Source organism: Lissotriton helveticus, chromosome 9 (assembly GCF_964261635.1).
Source record: "Lissotriton helveticus chromosome 9, aLisHel1.1, whole genome shotgun sequence".
NCBI lineage: Eukaryota > Metazoa > Chordata > Amphibia > Caudata > Salamandridae > Lissotriton > Lissotriton helveticus.
The window spans coordinates 1,077,809,009-1,077,827,647 of NC_136070.1; the positions used below are offsets into that span (position 1 = coordinate 1,077,809,009).

The 18,639-nt window shown below is 42.4% G+C and overlaps 1 protein-coding gene across 2 annotated transcripts in view; it reads left to right on the forward strand.

Moving 5' to 3' along the window:
• DNAH1 (dynein axonemal heavy chain 1) overlaps window positions 1-18,639 on the forward strand; it is a 1,443,760-nt gene that overhangs the window by 871,617 nt on the left and 553,504 nt on the right. For both annotated transcript variants that reach the window (XM_078661462.1, XM_078661463.1), the window contains exon 45: window positions 6,092-6,249. In XM_078661462.1, coding sequence (XP_078517588.1) covers window positions 6,092-6,249 — 158 coding nt within the window. The remainder of the gene's footprint in view (window positions 1-6,091; window positions 6,250-18,639) is intronic.

The window sequence follows — 18,639 nt, forward strand, 5'->3', positions numbered from 1 at the left end:
CGCCGTCGGATTCGACATTGGATCAGGCTGCACTTCGAGTTAAACTGAGGTCTAGGAGAGAGGCTCAACGTCTCCTAGATGAACAGAGATTTTGTGAGTCTCATTCAGACTTGGAAGAAGGTGAGCTGGATGGGTATGATTTCGAGGACCTGGCAGAGGCGAGTGGTCTTGAATTTTCTCCAGAATGGGCTTTACCTTCGGGGTCTGATACACCCTCTAGAGATGTTCAACCATACCACGTTGTTATGAAGAAGGCAGCAGGACTTTTAGGTTTGACTTTACCTACTGTCGAATTTAAGTCAAATTTGCTGACCGAGGTTCTTCATTCTCCGAACTCAGCGGTAGAATCTTTACTACCATTTAATGATGCTTTAACAGAGCCCATTATGGAAGTATGGAAAAAACCTTTTTCTGCTCCTGCAGTTTCAAAAAGTGTGGCTAGGAGGTATAGAGTGGCTCCTGAAGATCCTGCCTTCTTGTCATCTCACCCTTCTCCTGAGAGCTTGGTGATTCAGGCTGCTTGTTCTAAGAAGTCGGTTGGTGCTTTTCCGCAGGTGCCTGGCGACAAAGAGGCCAGGAAACAGGATCAAGTCGCCAAAAAGACTTTTTCTTCTGCTAGTATGGCATTAAAATCATCTAATGCCACTTGCCGGAGGATAGTAGAAAAGACTTTGAGGAAGTTTTATCTGACTCTGACTCTCAAGCAGCAGCCCGTCCGGTCATACAAAGCGGCCTCGATACTGCTGATTCGGTGGCAAGAATCATGGGCACAGCGGTTGCCACAAGGCGTTCGGCTTGGTTGAAGTCATCTGATTTTTCAACTGATGTGCAGTCTGCTTTATTGGATTTGCCTTTCGATGGTGAAGGACTTTTTGGAAAGAAAGCAGACACGGCCTTGAAGAGATTCAAGGATAGCAGAGCGACCGCTAGATCTCTTGGCCTTCAGATCAGAGGTTCTACAACCAGGAAATTCAGAGGGTTTGGTCGCTCTTCCTTTCGTTCATATAGATAAGGTCAACAGCAGCAGCAACAACAGCAGCAGCAACAAAATACCTTGTATAGATCATACAGGGGAAAGCAGAGAGCACGTCCTCGAGGACGTCAGGCCTCTTCCTCCTCCACCTCCTCCAACCACCCAGCCACGGAAAAGCAGCCCTAGATCCGCCATTCAGGATCATGTGGGTCCGGTGGGGGGTCGGCTTACCCACTTTCTACGGGATTGGGAATCGGTTACATCAGATCTTTGGGTTCTCAATCTCGTAGAAAATGGGTATGCCCTTCCCTTTCGGGAATTCCCTCCAAATTACCCTCCTTGTCAGGGATATTGCTCAGAGGAACACCTGTTACTCCTTCAGGAGGAAGTTCAAACTTTATTGAGAAAAGATGCGATAGAGGTGGTTCCAGAGCAGGAAAGGGGTCAGGGATGCTACTCCCGGTATTTCCTGATACCCAAGAAGGATGGCAGGCTTCGTCCAATCCTGGATCTCAGGATCTTGAATTTTTATCTAAAGCAGGAGAAATTCAAGATGCTCACCCTTGCTCAGGTTCTTCAGGCTCTGCTGGAAGAAGACTGGATGGTGTCGCTCGACTTACAGGATGCGTATTTTCATATCCCAATCCTGAAGTCACACATGAAGTATCTCCGTTTTACGGTGGGGTCGCAGCACTATCAGTTTGCGGTCCTTCCGTTTGGTCTTACTACAGCACCTCGAGTCTTCACCAAGGTGATGGCAGTGGTGGCGGCGCATCTCAGAAGATCAGGGATTCCTGTATTCCCTTATTTGGACGACTGGCTGATCAAGGCAGAGTCGTCAGAGAGAGTGCTCCATCATCTGCAGGAGACAACCCAGTTGTTGTACAGGTTGGGTTTTTCGATAAATGTACCCAAGTCTCACCTGGTGCCCTCCCAGCGCAACCTGTTCATAGGTGCTGTACTGGACACAACTGTATGTCGTGCATTCCCTCCCCTTCAAAGGATTCACGACATACAGGAAATGATTCCTTTATTTTACAATGGAGCGGTCGTTCCAGTCCTGAAGGTCCTTCGCCTGCTCGGTCTGATGGCTTCATACATTCTGTTGGTCAACCATGCACGCTGGCACATGAGGGCGCTCCAGTGGTGCCTCCGCAGGCAGTGGTGTCAGCACAAAGGAGATCTCAGGGAGTCAGTGAGGATCTCCAGAGAAGCTGCGGCGGATCTGTCTTGGTGGGGCGTGGAAGGCAATCTGTCTCAAGGAAAGCCTTTCCAACTGCCTCCATCGTTTGCCACAGTGATAACGGATGCATCCACTCTCGGGTGGGGTGCTCATCTGGGGGATCTGGGGGTCAAGGGTCTTTGGTCTCCAGAGGAAAGGTTGCTTCACATCAACCTTCTAGAATTGCGGGCGATACGTTTGGCGCTCAGGCCTTCCTCCCTTCCCTTCGCGGTCGTTCGGTCCAGGTCCTGACTGACAACACGACCGCGATGTGGTACATCAACAAACAGGGAGGAGTGGGGTCGCAGTGTCTCTGCAGAGAGGCTCTGCGCCTCTGGTCCTGGGTTCAGGACCATCAGATTTGTCTGATGGCAAATCATCTGGCCGGGGTTCTGAACGTTTGTGCAGACAGTCTCAGTCGGCAGTTCTCTGCCGACCGCGAGTGGAGGCTTCACCCAGAGGTAGTTCACGACATCTTTCGGATGTGGGGGACTCCTCGGGTGGACCTGTTCGCCACTCGCGTGAATGCTTACTGCCTGTCGTTCTGCAGTCTCCAGTTTCCAATGCAAGGAGCCTTGGGGGCCGCGTTTCAGTTGAGTTGGAGAAATCAACTCCTTTACGCGTTTCCTCCCATACCATTGATTCCTCGGGTTCTGAGGAAGATTCGCCAAGACCGGGCCCAAGTCATATTGGTCGCCCCGGACTGGCCAAGAAGGGTGTGGTATACAGATCTTCTCCACCTCTCCTCTCACCCGCCGCTCCGTCTCCCTCTCAGGGCAGACCTCCTCTCTCAGATGGAGGGGCAGGTTCTACACCCCCACCTCCAGACATTACACCTTCATGCCTGGAGATTGAACGGGGCAACCTGAATTCCTTTTCCCTCCCGCCTGACGTTGTGGATGTCATCTTGTCAGCCAGGCGTGACTCCACTAAGTCCATTTATTCTTATAGATGGTCTAAATTTGTCATGTGGTGTGGGGAAAAGTCTATTGACCCTTTGAGAGCCCATTTATCTGATGTTCTCCAGTTTGCACTTTCTCTGGCGCAACAGGGGCTTGCTGTTGCCACAGTGAAGGGCTATCTTTCAGCGCTGTCAGCTTTTCTCTGTTTGCCTGACCAGCCATCTCTTTTTAAGTCTCCTGTAGTTTTAAGGTTTTTGAAGGGCCTCACAAATAAGTTCCCTCCTACTCCTTTTATTGTGCCTCAGTGGGACTTAAATCTTGTCTTGACTTTTCTGATGGGTGCTCCCTTTGAGCCTCTTCACAAATGTCCCATGAGACTTCTTACTCTTAAAACAGTCTTCCTCGTTGCAATAACCTCGGCAAGGAGGGTAAGTGAGCTTCAAGCTCTTAGTTTCAAGCCCCCTTTCTTGACCATTCATGCTGATTGAATGGTTCTTAGGACCAGGGCTGCTTTTCTGCCTAAGGTGGTAACTCCTTTCCATTTAGGACAGTCCATTACCCTACCTACCTTCTATCCTCCCCCTCACCCTTCTAAGGAGGAAGAGAGACTACACCGTCTGGACCCCAAAAGGGCGGTGTCTTTTTACTTGGACAGATCTAAATACTTTCGTCTGGATGACCAGCTCTTCATTGGCTTTGCTGGCTGCAAGAAAGGAAGAGCGGTCCATAAGAGAACCTTGTCGAGATGGATCGTCCTCTGCATTAAGATCTGCTACTCTTTGGCCGGTAAGGAACCTCCAGAGGGTATAAGGGCTCATTCAACTAGAGCTAAATCTTCGACCTCAGCATTGGCTAGAGGTGTGCCTGTTGAGGATATATGTAGAGCGGCAACTTGGTCTTCCCTCCACACTTTCGCGAAGCATTACTGCTTGGATTCCGAAGTGAGGAGGGACGGCCATTTTGCGCGTTCTGTCCTTCAGGATTTCCTGGTTTAGAAGAGTGGACACCCTCCTCCGGGAGTAGGGACTGCTGTGGGACTCTATTCACAAGGTGAGGAATCCACACGGCAGATGTATCTATCAGAAGAACAAGTTACTTACCTTCGGTAACGCTTTTTCTGGTAGATACAATATCTGCCTGTGGATTCCTCACTGACCCACCCGCCTCCCCGTTGTCCACTCTTCTATACCAGAGTTACTGTAATGTAATGTATATATATTTTGCTATCATGGAAATGTTTCTATTGCTTTCCTGCATTTGCTTTACACTGTGTGTTTTGCCCTTACTATTGTGTACTGTGGGATGTATGACGTTACAACGCGAAATATTACAACGCACTCCGTTACAACGCATTTTTTACAACGCAGGATCCATTACATCGCATGCCTTTACAACGCATGACATTACATAGCAGATGCTATTACAACGCATGCCATTACAATGTAAGTATAGGTAGGTATATTATTTTTTTTTAAATGTAAGTAATTTAAATTTAATTAATTAAATAAATTAAATTATTTTTAAATAATTTAGTACATATATTACTTTAAGTTTATTTTTAAAAGAACTTTTAATAATAAAGAACTATTTTTAATAAATAATAAAATTATTAAAATTAATTTTTTTAATTAAAATAAAAGATTGTATTTTAAAACTAAACCCTAAAAAAAAACCTGTACCCCAAAACCAGCACCCAGCCCTGAACCCTAAAAATACCCCTGTACCCCAAAACCCAAACCCAGCCCTGAACCCTAAAAATACCCCTGTACCCCAAAACCCAAACCCAACCCTGAAAGTACCCCACAACCAACCCTGAAACCTAAAAATACCCCTGTACCCCAAAACCCAAACCCAACCCTGAAAGTACCCCAAAACCCAAACCCAACCCTGAAACCTAAAAATACCCCTGTACCCCAAAACCCAAACCCAACCCTGAAACCTAAAAATACCCCTGTACCCCAAAACCCAAACCCAACTCTGAAACCTAAAAATACCCCTGTACCCCAAAACCCAAACCCAACCCTAAAACCTAAAAATACCCCTGTACCCCAAAACCCAAACCCAACCCTGAAACCTAAAAATACCCCTGTACCCCAAAACCCAAACCCAACCCTGAAACCTAAAAATACCCCTGTACCCCAAAACCCAAACCCAACCCTGAAACCTAAAAATACCCCTGTACCCCAAAACCCAAACCCAATATAAAAAAACATAAATTAATATATTTATTTATTTTTAATATTAATTAAATTAATTAAATAATGTTAAATAAAATATAAAATAAAATTATATACTTACCTATACTTACGTTGTAATGGCATGCGTTGTAATAGCATCTGCAGTGTAATGTCATGCGTTGTAAAGGCATGCGATGTAATGGATCCAGCGTTGTAAAAGTTGCGTTGTAATAGAAGTGTGTTGTAAAAGTTGCGATGTAACGGCTGTTTCCCGTACTGTGTATACTGTATACCTTTCTACTGTCATTGGTCCGTCCGTGTGCCTCGATGGCACGGAAAAAAGGGCGGAACTGATGTCATCACGCCGGCGTGGGCCTGTTATAGGCGTCGGTGACGTCAGCGGAGTCGCGAGCGATGTCGTGTCTCTGTGACGTCCGAATCCACGTCGGCGCGAGGCTACAAAAAAATTTCCGAATGTTGCTGACGCAAGGGGATATTCACAAGGTGAGGAATCCACAGGCAGATATTGTATCTACCAGAAAAAGCGTTACCGAAGGTAAGTAACTTGTTCGTTTGGCTTTCAGAAGGAGTAAGAAACTGTGCTGGTACAGTTTATGTTTCCTTCCTCCATCTTCACATACAGTGTTGATGGTTAGAATGCCATGAATGCCCAAGCACATTTAAGAAAAAACGGATTGATTGTCAATCATTATGTTTGAGAAAGAGGAAGCATCCACAAGAAGCAACGTTATTGACATATTTCTTTTAATTACTACCAGTCTTACCAGCTACTCATATATCTCCTCTCCACTTACAGACGAAAGGGATTTTTTGGACCACCCCTTGGACGATACTTCATATTTTTTATTGATGATCTTAACATGCCAGCGCTGGAAACCTATGGAGCCCAACCACCTATTGAGCTACTGCGTCAGTATATGGACCATGATGGCTGGTATGACCGTAAGCAAATTGGTAAGAATTCAAATGTATAACTTTACTGAATATAAAGGCAACGCCTGTCCCTCTCTTTCTTCTTTGCATTTCTTGACTATACCCAAATATTTTCAATTAATGTTTCCCACCTACAGATTTTCCATCCTTTTAAATGTCCTTAAGAATTAGACATGGACCGTCAAATATTTAACTAAAGTGGGAAGCTGCCTGTTGACATTATAGACACGCTGTGGCACATAGCTAATTATGGTATTGAAATGTTTTAGGATATATGGAAGCATGGGCCTCATCTAATGGAAAGAGGGGGTGCCAGTCACCAAAACGGTGCTTTTGTACCCTGAAACATTTTTTTTTAAGCAGTGTCCTCCACAAGATAACCTGGAAGAATTGCAGTTAGGGGAATAAGCCACCTCTTTCCTCTGATACTTCTGAATGGAGTGGGAGTGGGACCACTAGCAACAGGATTTTGCACTGACATAGTAATCCCCATCTTCAATAATGATTGTTATTTATATACTCCTGTATGCGAGTCATGATTGTTATTTTTGCTCACAATTCTCTGTCTGTCTGTCTCTCTCTCTTTCTGTCTCTCTCTCTCTCTCTCAAACACACACACACACACACACACACACACACACTCACTCACACACTTTCTCTATCTCTCGCTCTCTCACCCCACCTCCGTTGGTTATGGTAAACACCCCTGCTCACGTTTTCTCTGCTGAGATTTTATCCACACATATATGAAGTATAAGGTTTTTCTATTGCTCCCCATCATTTTTCTAAGTAGATGCTACCAATGTTGGGAAGATCATTTTGCCTGGTGCAGGAAACTCCTTTCCAGATGATCCCGGTGATGGTTTATCTCTATTTTTTGTGGGCTATTTGTTGTTTTGCCATTGGATTGTTTTGGGAAGGGACTTTTCTCTACAATAAACTAAACGTTTCAAGACCCTGCATTTCACCACTGTAACACTGGTCAGAACAAAACCAATGAAATCCTGAACTTATTCTAGGAGATTTTTCCATTTGTGCATAGATATCACATTTTTGTGGTGGTCAGGTGTGCATATTGTTCACAACATATGTATGAGGCCCTCTTGAGCTGATTGAAACCCAGTGACTTCCGCCAGTTAATAATTTCACCGGCCACTAGATACTGTGATCCTGTATGTAATAGATTGAAATATACCCCTGACAGTATAAGGATAATTTTCTGAAGTGTGGCCCTACCCTTTACATAATGATGACTAAAGAGTTTGTGTAATTATAAATTATACATTTTTGTTGTTGTCCTTGTACACTAAAGAATGTGTTTTTCTGTCACTTATGAAGCGCTTCTTACAGCATTTCAAAATAGTGTTTTTATTTAATTTAACTCCACATTCTCCTGTATTGTATCTTTTATAGATTCACATGCTTGAATCTTCCCTGTCGTCATTGTGGGAGTCCCACGGTAACAGTAAAATAACAGTATTAAAACTGAACATTCTAATGCCCAGGAATTCACTAGTGTTAGCAACCTATTACCATTATTCTAAAATATCCAAACTCCAGCCAATCAGAGTGTAGACCAAAGAATCTCCTTCCCTGCAGGGCCACCACACCCTGCATCTTGTGTTGGGGAGTCTCCCTAAGCTCCGCTCAGTCATATTGTTTCTACTGTTGCCCTTTTGAAGTTCGAGCTAGCAGTTCATTTCCTCACTTCATAGCTTCTTCTGAGGTACAGTCCAGGAGTCTGAGTACCCATTTTTCTTCATTACGTCAGAGTCTACAAAAGAGCTGTTTAGGCCCTGTAAGACTTGTGGAAAGTCCAGACTATATTCTAAGGACTCACATAAGGAGTGTCTTTATTGACTATATCCAGACCACAAGCCCAGAGAATGCAAGTACTGTTGTTTTTTCTCCTAAACAATTCTCAAGGACCATGAGTGTAAGCTGCTTCTCAGGTTACAAAGGGAAAAAAGCAGCAAAAGGTTCTGACTCTGACAATGAGGAGACGCCCCATACCTCCTCCCGAAAAAAAGGAAGAAGTGTCTTCCTCTTCACTTTAAGACCCTAAAAAATCCAGGTCTCAAAGTTAAGAGCGGGTTGAGGATAAAAGGTTTAACAAAGACCAGCCGGGTCCCTCTTTTATTTCACCAAAGATCTGGTTCTACTCTACCGTCGACACGGCATACTCCTTCCAGGGGATACTCAACTGAGAAAACCCCCTCGTCCATGGACCCGTCGACGAAGAAATCAGTCTACAGCCTCCATCTCCACTGGAAATGGCGCTCCGTCACCGGTTTCGTCAGCGACTGCGATTGCGCCTACGATCAAGACAACTACTGCGGCTTCGCCGACGACAGCAGTGGTGGTTTGACCGTCGGTGGCTGCGGTTAGACCGTCTCTGTCAATGGGAGCTTCATCGTTGTCAGTTCAGCAGGTTCATTCACCGTCAGCCACTCTTAAACCACCGCAGTCAGTTATGCCATTGATTACTCGATTGATGAGGGAAAACACAGTCTGCTTCTAAAGCCGATTCCTCCCCTTCTGCAGGATTTTTCAAAGATTACTCCATTGCCTCCTGCACGTCTCCTGCATTTACAGGAATCTGAAGATGATGGTCCTTATGGCCCTGCATACAGTCCCTCACAACTCAGGGTTAAGTGTCCCGACTCGGAGGGAGTAAAGGAAATGGATGACACATCTATTTATTTAGAGGGGGATTATTCTTTCCCTGATACAGGGCGTCCCAGTGCTCAACATTTGTAACCAATTCAGGAGCACTACCCTTATGAGGAACAAAAAGAACAAGCTCGTGAACACTCCAATAATATCCCTGTTTCATTAGTCACTGACCTTAGGTTGATGTTAAATGAATATTACAAAAGGTTCCTTAAGCCGAAATCTGCTCCGCAGCCGCCTCCTGTTAAGGAGGCTCCCAATCCTGTGTCGCTACCTGCGCCCTGTTGCCAAAAAGCAAGACCGTTACGCCACCTGTGGAAATTCCTGCACAAATTCAGGATGATGATGACCCGCAACTAGAGGAAGGGGAATTGCTGTTGGACCCAGATGTCCATGATGAGTGGGATGACTATGTGGCTCCTACTCCACCTTTTCCTACTTCGACAATAGCCGACTCATTGCCTGCAGATATCGGCAGGTTTTACAAACTGCTGGAATACGCTTCTAGGCGCTTTGACCTCCCTATGCCTGCCAAGCAGACGGAGTGCTTCTTATACGATTTTAAGCCTACAATGCAGCACTCCACTCGATCCATTTCCGTCATAGACTTCTTATGGCAGGAGGGCCTAAAGTTGATGAAGATGCCGGCTTCTATACCTGCGGTGGTACTGAAATTGGACAAGAAGTACAGGGCACCCGTAGACTCTCCTGCTTGCCTGATTGGTCACCCTCAGCCTGATTTGGTTATCTAGCAGGCCACTTAGAGGAGATCTAAAAATCCTTCTTCTCTGTGTGCGTCTCCAGCTGACAAGGAAGGGCGCTGACTAGACAACATCCGCAAAAGGTCCTCCAACGCCATGGCTATCTTCGGGAGGTATGACTGCCAGATGTGGTCCAACATCTCTGCCTTGCTGGAGATTCTTCCCGAGGACAAGAAGAAAGGAGCAAAGGAGGTGCTATCAGAAGGAAAGAGGTTATATATAAAGTGAAATGATGCCTAGGTCACTACTAATAGATTTTTAATTCATAGGTGAGATAGTTGAGTTATCTGACCTAACAACAAGATAAATTGCCAGGAAAAACATCTATTTTAGTATTTATAAAATAAAATTTCCCACCTCCACAGAGAGAACACCAAATCTTATTTTCTTCTTGTTTTTCACTTTAATTGAAAAAGAATTTAGAATTAAATAGGGGCTTGTATAATTTGTAAGGCCACCTACTATAAACAAACACAACAACATATATATTTACATATTACTACTTACATAGACATATACAAAACACATATATATATACACAATAATCAAAATGATGTATCCTTATTCGAATGCTGTAGCCCAATTTTTCTTACAAAAAGGATGCTTGCTATATGTACAAACTCCGCATTCCTTTCGAAGTAAGCTCCACCAGTCCTAACACAAGAAGTATGAATAGTCCATATCTATTTAGGCTATCTTCAATCCTTTTACTCCTTGTAAATAATACTTTTGCACAATCAATAATTTGGCTGGGGTCTTCTTCAAAAAAAGTGTCGACGCGTTTCAGCCATCATAATTCTGGCCTCATCAGGACTAGGGCTAATAGATAGTTCGGTCTAAAAAAAATTCAAAAAAATATATGTGTATAACTATACATGCCAATTTCAAATTAATATGTTCAAAAAGTCAGCGGTCTACATATAAAGAATTTTTTTATAATAAAGATTACATATATACATTTATACAAATCTAGTTGTTCAATGGCTAGAAATGGACAGACTGCAAAAATCACCCCAAGTGTCTCAATTACAAAACATATGTGTACACTATCTACACTTCCTTATAAACCTTTCTAAATGTATTTCTAAATAAATCAAAGAAACACCCTGTGTCGTGTTAGTAAAAAACGAACAAAAGACCTTTATATCCCTGTGAATAAACTAGTATAAATGGAGCCTGATATCCATACTACAAATACCTTCGAAGATATATATTCATGGCCCAGTCTGATCTGGTAATTTTCATCAATTCAGCACCAAAAGAAACTAAAAGAAACATGGACACTAATCAAAACGGGGGTATAACTCTTAGTCCACTTAAGATGACCAAAACCCATTTCACTGGGCTCACCTGTATATTTAACGGAGGTGAACTCTTCTAAATTCACAATGTGACGTCCTTCCTTATTAACGGTGATCGCGCATAAGTCACACTCTTAATTTCAGCCTTTCAATTCTCCCGAGTGTTTAAATGTCGCCGCCATTCTATAAAACTGAAACAGGGGGTAGGTAAGTCACACACTTGCCTCAATGTGCATACGGTGTAGAGCATTATCGGGGATTACTGTCACTTACTAGGAACATGAAACGCCACGTCAAGAGCAGAATTGCTCGGTTCGTTCACCTTGGCGTCATTCAACCCGACTTACACCGTTGGTGTGATGCGGAAGTCATCTCTTCTTGCTGAAGAACGAGGAAGGACTAATCGGTTCCCTGTTTATAAAATGAAGAACTCGCTTCCTGGTAAACACTGAAAGGGGACTCCTTAGGTTACACATTAACCCGTTCTATCTTACTACCTGATCACCAAGAGGGGGTGTTCTGAAGGACAGGAATAGTGTACCGAGTGCTCACGCTATTATTCAAAAATAATGAAGAAAAATAATAAATAATAACGTACCTGGTTAGTAAAAAAATCATAACAAAATTATAAATAAAATTAGAATTAAATAAAATGTGTGTGCATAAAACCCAGTCTGCCATTCTTTACATTCTTATAACTCAATATATCAGAACATCAACAATTACAATGTATCGATACATAACCCTGGGTTCGCAGTAGATCTTACAATATGATGGTAACAACCGCAAACTATATAAAGAGAAATACATTAACTGACCAGAGGGGACCAAGGTAACTTTTTCAAATTAGTGCCCAGATCTCATCTCTATCATTTAGACCAATGCTGGCAGTCTTATATTTCTCAATAAGTCTTGCTTCCAACCTGTCTAATTTAGATTTGATTTCTTCCTGTTTGGTTTTTCCCAGTACACATAGGACTGTCCATAATATATCATTTTCTGTATGTTGGAAGTTTTCATAATGGTGCACTAAAGGTGCTCCCTGAACTTTACATTTGACCCTCGATTTATGTTGCAAAATACGTTTCTTTACAGCTTGAGTCGTCTGACCGATATAAAATTTGTTGCACGGACATTTAATACAATATATGATGTTTTTTGTATTGCAATTGGAAAAACTTTTTTGGTGATGTTTATATCCATTGATTTCAAACTCCTTGGTGTCTGATGTAAGATTGCAAGCTACACAGTTTTGACACCTAAAGTGTCCTATTACCGGAGGCAACTTTAGGAGTCCTCTTAAATCTTGGGATGGAGACTCTACTTTTCTTGCTGCTCTTACCAAGGATTGTCTTATATTTTTACCCTTTTTAAAAGCAAAATGGTTTTTTTTTTATCCCTAGATGTTCGATGAGTTTCCAATGTTTTTTAATGACTTTTTTAACTTTATTCGCTTTTGGGTCATACGTCAGTACACATGTAAGTGGAGTATCTTTTTCTTTAATTTGGGGCACCAAAAGAACTTCTCTTGGTGTGAACCAAGCTCTTTTTAAAGCAACCTTAACTAACCTTTTTGGGTAGCCTCTGGCTATCAATTTGTTTTTCAAGGCTTCTGCATTTTTAAAGTATTCTTCTTTTCTACTACAATTTCTCCTTATGCGGAGAAATTGCCCGTAGGGCAAATTCTCCTTAAGGGTCCGAGGATGACAGCTAGTGAAATGTAGTAAGGTATTACGGTCTGTGCTTTTTGTGTATAAACTAACTTCCAGGTGACCGTCCTCACTGAGGATGTTGACATCCAGAAAGTTAAGTTTCTGTTGATTGTGGGACATAGTGAAGTTCAATTCCTGCGTTCTCGAATTCAACCAATTGTGAAATTCTAATAGTAGTGTTTCATTTCCATGCCAGATCATAAAAATGTCATCTATATAGCGACACCAAAAATTCACCTTGTTCTTAAAAGGATTGGTGTCGCTATATAACCACTTCTTTTCGAATTCTGCCATAACTAGATTTGCAATTTCCGGTGAAAAGCTACATCCCATGGCCACGCCAGAGATTTGTAAATATAGCTGGCCTTTGAAATTAAAGAAATTATTTTTCAAACATATCGTGGCCAATGCTATTATGAAATCTGTGGGCACTTGATGTGGACGTTCTCTCTGATCTAATACATATCTCATCACTGCTATGGCCTCATCTTGGGGAATATTCGTATATAACGATTCGATATCGAATGTCACTAATATTTGGTTGTCACTATTGAACGGACGCTCCTCTACTTTGGATATAAAATCCATGGTGTCTTTTATGTATGATTGGGTTTCTTTAACTAAAGGAATAAAGAAAAAATCAATATATTTTGCCACAGGTTCTAACAAAGAGCCACAAGCCGACACAATCGGCCTTCCAGGAGGCTCAGTTGTGGACTTGTGCACTTTGGGCAAAACATATACATTCGGTATTTTATTCTGTTCTGAATTCAGGTAATCAAAATCTTTTTGACATAACCATCCTTGTTCTAAACCTTCCCTGGTTATGTTCAAAATTATTTCTTTTAACCTTCCTGTCGGGTCCTCATCTAGTTTTCTGTAATGTATTTCATTGGCTAGTTGTCTATTCACCTCTTCATTATATTTATCAACATCCCAAAGGACGATGCCCCCACCTTTGTCCGCTGGTTTGATCACCAGGGACAAATTATTAGAAAGATTTTTAAGAGCTGTCCTTTCGTCCTTCTTGCAATTAGAGTTGTAATAGATTTTCTTCGATTGTAATTCATCTAGTTCTCTGAGGACCACATCCTCAAAGACTAAAATTTCTGGGGGAAGTAGTATACTTTCTGGGACAAAACTGGACTTATTCTTTAAGCCACTAATGTTCCTAGATTCCTTTGATTCTCTTTCTAGAAAGAAGGCTTTTAGACGAATCTTTCTCAAAAAAGTCAATATTTCTTTTTTAGTCTCAATTGGATTTTGTAAAGCTGATGGAACATAGGACAATCCTTTCGATAAAATAGAAATTTCTGCTTTAGTAGGTGTATAATTGGATAGATTATAAATAGGTATTGTGTCCAAATCATTACTTTCCTTTGTTCTATTTAACGTCTGTATGTTTTCTTGCGTGTTCTGAACGGTTCGTTCTCTTGTATCTGATATTGGTCTGATTGTTGGACCTGACCCGGGGGTTGAAAAGGACCTATCTGTTGATTGTACCCTCTCCATCTCGACCCTCCTCCCCTCGACCGAAATCTCCCTCTGTTTAGAAAAGGTGGAAAGGATCTGGGGTATTGGGGGTATTGGTAGTAGCCACCGGATGGTCCTTGGTCTAAATCTGAGGAACTCTCTGAGAAAGTAATAAATTTGTTTCTTGATCTCCCTCTATATTGTAAATTTAAAGCACTCGGGTTGTTGTTTACAAAAAAGTCCTCTTTCAGATAGGGGTATACCTCATCCAATTTGAAGTTTTTTATATCTCGTTCTACTTTATTGATCTTTAAATTAGTGTTATGTGCTGTAAAGTCAGCGAGAGTTTTTTCCACAGCTTCCAATAATTTTTTGGAATCTTGAATTGTTGAATCGTCCAGTATTTCCTTTTCTAATATTTCTATTTCTCTTAGTTCTTCTTCATTTAGTCTTAGTGCAGTTTCTACTGATAAGACCATCCAATCTACAGAACATTTAGTTCCCACTCCTCCAAATCTATTCAGATAAGTTTTATCTGCGATGAAGATAACAGGTATATTCTTAACCTGAAGCCCCACTGGGATGGTTTTATTTTTAAGATGTTCTAATAAAACCTTAGCATGCAATTGTGTTCTAATATTTTTCTTTTTCAATTGTTTTAACTTTTCTATTTTGTCCAAATTAGTAGTTTGTGAAATGACTCGATTACCACTTAAGAGTGATGGTGTCCTTAATAGGATAGCGTCAACTTCCTCATTACTGTAACTAACTGTTACTGGTTCTGCCATAGCCCAGGGGTATGTAAATGTAATAATTTAGGACTCAAACCGTCCTAAGGATTCTAAAAAATACTAAACCACTATATACAAATATTGAATTCTACAAAAGCTATATAGGACCCTGACTTAGAACATATATGACATATATAACTAATACATCTCAACTATGATTTATTGTTATGAAGGAGTGCTCCTAAGGAAAAAATGGGAAAATGGATTACCAGAGCACGCTTCCTCTGGTGTCTTTGAATCCAATAGGACTCAAAATAGAACAGTATAAACTGTACAACCTCACACTTAACTAAGTGTAAAGAAAATCACAATCAAATTCAGGGTGAACCCGGTAAGCCACCGGCATCTGGGTAAATAACGTTATATATAAAGTGAAATGATGTCTAGGTCACTACTAATAGATTTTTAATTCATAGGTGAGATAGTTGAGTTATCTGACCTAACAACAAGATAAATTGCCAGGAAAAACATCTATTTTAGTATTTATAAAATAAAATTTCCCACCTCCACAGAGAGAACACCAAATCTTATTTTCTTCTTGTTTTTCACTTTAATTGAAAAATAATTTAGAATTAAATAGGGGCTTGTATAATTTGTAAGGCCACCTACTATAAACAAACACAACAACATATATATTTACATATTACTACTTACATAGACATATACAAAACACATATATATACACAATAATCAAAATGATGTATCCTTATTCGAATGCTGTAGCCCAATTTTTCTTACAAAAAGGATGCTTACCGGGTTCACCCTGAATTTGATTGTGATCAGAAGGAAAGAGAGCGCCTTCTGATATGATTGATGTGGCTCTAGATATTTCATCGACCGCCTTCAGGCACAGGGCATAAGTGGCTGTGCTGAGACGGCAGGGGTGGCTGAAAGCAACAACGTTCCGCTCAGAGGTACAGGTCAAAGTATTGGATATGCGGTTCATGTAGAAAAAAGTGCTTCAGTCGATCAAGTCGCATATGGATATGGTTAAATCATTGAAGAATCTGAAGCAGAAAAAGTTTGCTTCCTTCCAGGGAGGAGGCAGAGGTCAATATCTCTCTCGATCTTGGCTTCAGCAACGTTTCTAGCCATATTTTCAACAGGGGTCTTGTTCTCAGTACACTTTGCAGGCCTTTCGGAAAACCTCAACACTAGCCTACCCTTTGGCAGTGGCACATCGATGCCCACCGTCAGGTATAAAAGCTCATGACTCCAATAAGAGGCAATGAGGATCGGTAAGTCCCTGCTTCCATAGCCCCACTTCGATTCGGCCCCACTTGCTCCAAATTCTTCAATAAATAGAAGCTTATATCTTCCGACAAATGGGTGTTAGACGTATTCCACCACGGTCACAACCTGGAATTTGTTCTACAGCCTCAGAACTTGCCTCCGCTAAGAACTTCCCATCATCATCTGCAAGTCCTCAAGAAGGAAGTCAAATTGCTCCTCACCAAGCAGGTAATCGAAGAGGTGTCGCCCGATCAACGCAATCCAGGAAACTATTCTCACTTCTGCTTAATAAAGAAAAAGATGGGGAAATGGTGGCAGATAATGGATCTTAGGGTGTTGAACAAGTTCATCAACTCCCAACCCTTCAGAATGTTGTCGCACCAGGAAATCCTGCTTCTCATGGACGCAGGGGACTATATGTCCTACCTGGATCGTCTGGACTCATATTTTCATGTTCCCATACTTCCAAAACATAATTGTTTTCTCAGGTTTGAGGTGGTAGAGGGCCATCATCATTTCAAGGTGCAACCTTTTGGGTTAAAGTCTTCACCAAATGCTTGGCCCCAGTGGTGGCTTTTCTGCGATGAGCCGGTCACTAGGTATTCCCTTACCTAGACGCCTGGTTAGTCAAGGCTCCATCACTCCAGGCTGCCAGAAAATCGACAGACACCTGTATTTGACTCTTTCACTCCCTTGGTCTCAGAATCAACAGGGAAAAGTCCTCACTGGCTCCTTCCAGGTCGATAGTATTCCTAGAAGCAAATCAGGATACCACGCTTTCGAAAGCCTTCCCCACAAAAGAAAGTATCGCCTCCGGAAGACAGTACAATGCCTGTCTGCAAAAAAATGTGTTTCAGTAAGGACGTACAAATCAATTATTATTATTATTATTATTATTATTATTATTATATTATTATTATTATTATTATTATTAATTCAATGTGTAAGGTGCAGCAGCAACCCAAAAAGGGTTCCCGGTGCCGGCTAGTCCAAGGAATAGGTAGCAGCTTAGAGATTATTGGTTGAAAAGCCAGGTTTTTAAGGATTTGCAGAATTGGACAAATGCCGTTTCATTCCGAATTAAGGTGGAAAGTGAGTTCCATAAGGAAGGACCAAGGTGTGCAAACGATCATCCGCCCATCAATGCTAGGACTGATGTCGTCCTGTATTCTGCTGATTCCGCACTGTCACCTAAGAATGAGTCCACTTCACGAGCAGCTCAATGCTCAATGGGCTCAATCTCAAGGCTCATTCGAAAACATGATTTCAATCACACCGGTGATGATTTCAGAAATGACCTGGTGGGCAGTCAGACGCAACCTTTCTCAAGGTCTTTCCTTCCTCACAACAAAACCATAGGTGGTAATGACGTTGGGTGCTTCCATGGACGGGTGGGGTGCCCACCTGCAGGAATTACAGATTCACAGGAGGTGGCCGTCCCAGGAGGCACAGTGTCACATGAATCTCTTGGAACGGAAGGCAGTTTTTCTGTGCCTTCAAACATTCCTCCCAAGGATCAGAAAATCGTTGATCCTAATTCACACAGACACCACCACCATGTTCTATCTGCTGAAACAAGGTGGGGCAAGATCTCATGCCCTCTCAGGCCTGGCTCAACAGCTCTGGGAATGGCTGATAGCCCATGAGATATCAATACAAGTTCAGCATGTGCCAGGAGTCTAACATTATTGGGCTGATTCTCTCAGCCGGGACACCATGCAGTGTCACAAGTGGGAGCGAAACGAGGATGAGCTACAAGGGGTATTTCGCCCTTGGGGTTCCAACCCTAGATATGTTTGCTATGTCTCTCAACAAAAGATGCAGGTTCTAGGCCAGCAGCTTTCCTCAGCCAGGCTCTTTAGGAAATGCCTTCCAATTTTTTTGGGAGGGGACGTTTGCTTACACATTCGCTCTGTTATCTCTCATTCCAAAGATCAAACAGGAGCTTTGCCGCATCATCCTGCTCGCCCTGGTGTGGGCACCACAATACTGGTTCACAGAGCTGTATCGGCTATCAGGGCCTTCTCCAATCCTGTTTCAGCCAAGGGAAAATGATCTTTCCATGGCTCATCCTCAAATCCACACACTACACTTGTTGGATTGGCTCCTCATCACAGAGAATTTGGACAACTATTGATTTCTGATGAATGTCAAGCAATACTGCAGAAAGTCCAAGCTCCTTCTATGATCAAATGCTACTCGGCTAAGTGGAAAAGATTTAGCATATTCTGTGACGCACACTCTTGCGATCCTTTCTCATCGCCCCCTGAGGATGTTTTGCCCTATCTCTAGTCTCTCGCCAAAGCTTGTCCGGCGCATACGTCCATCAAGGTGCACTTGGCGGCAATCTCCAGAGACAGACAATGCTCTGGTTGCTTGTCTTTGTGGTCTAACAGACTGTTAAAGGAGTTCAAGAAAGGACTTTTTAAGGGCCTATCCTCCGGTAAAACCTCCTCCAGTGCTACAG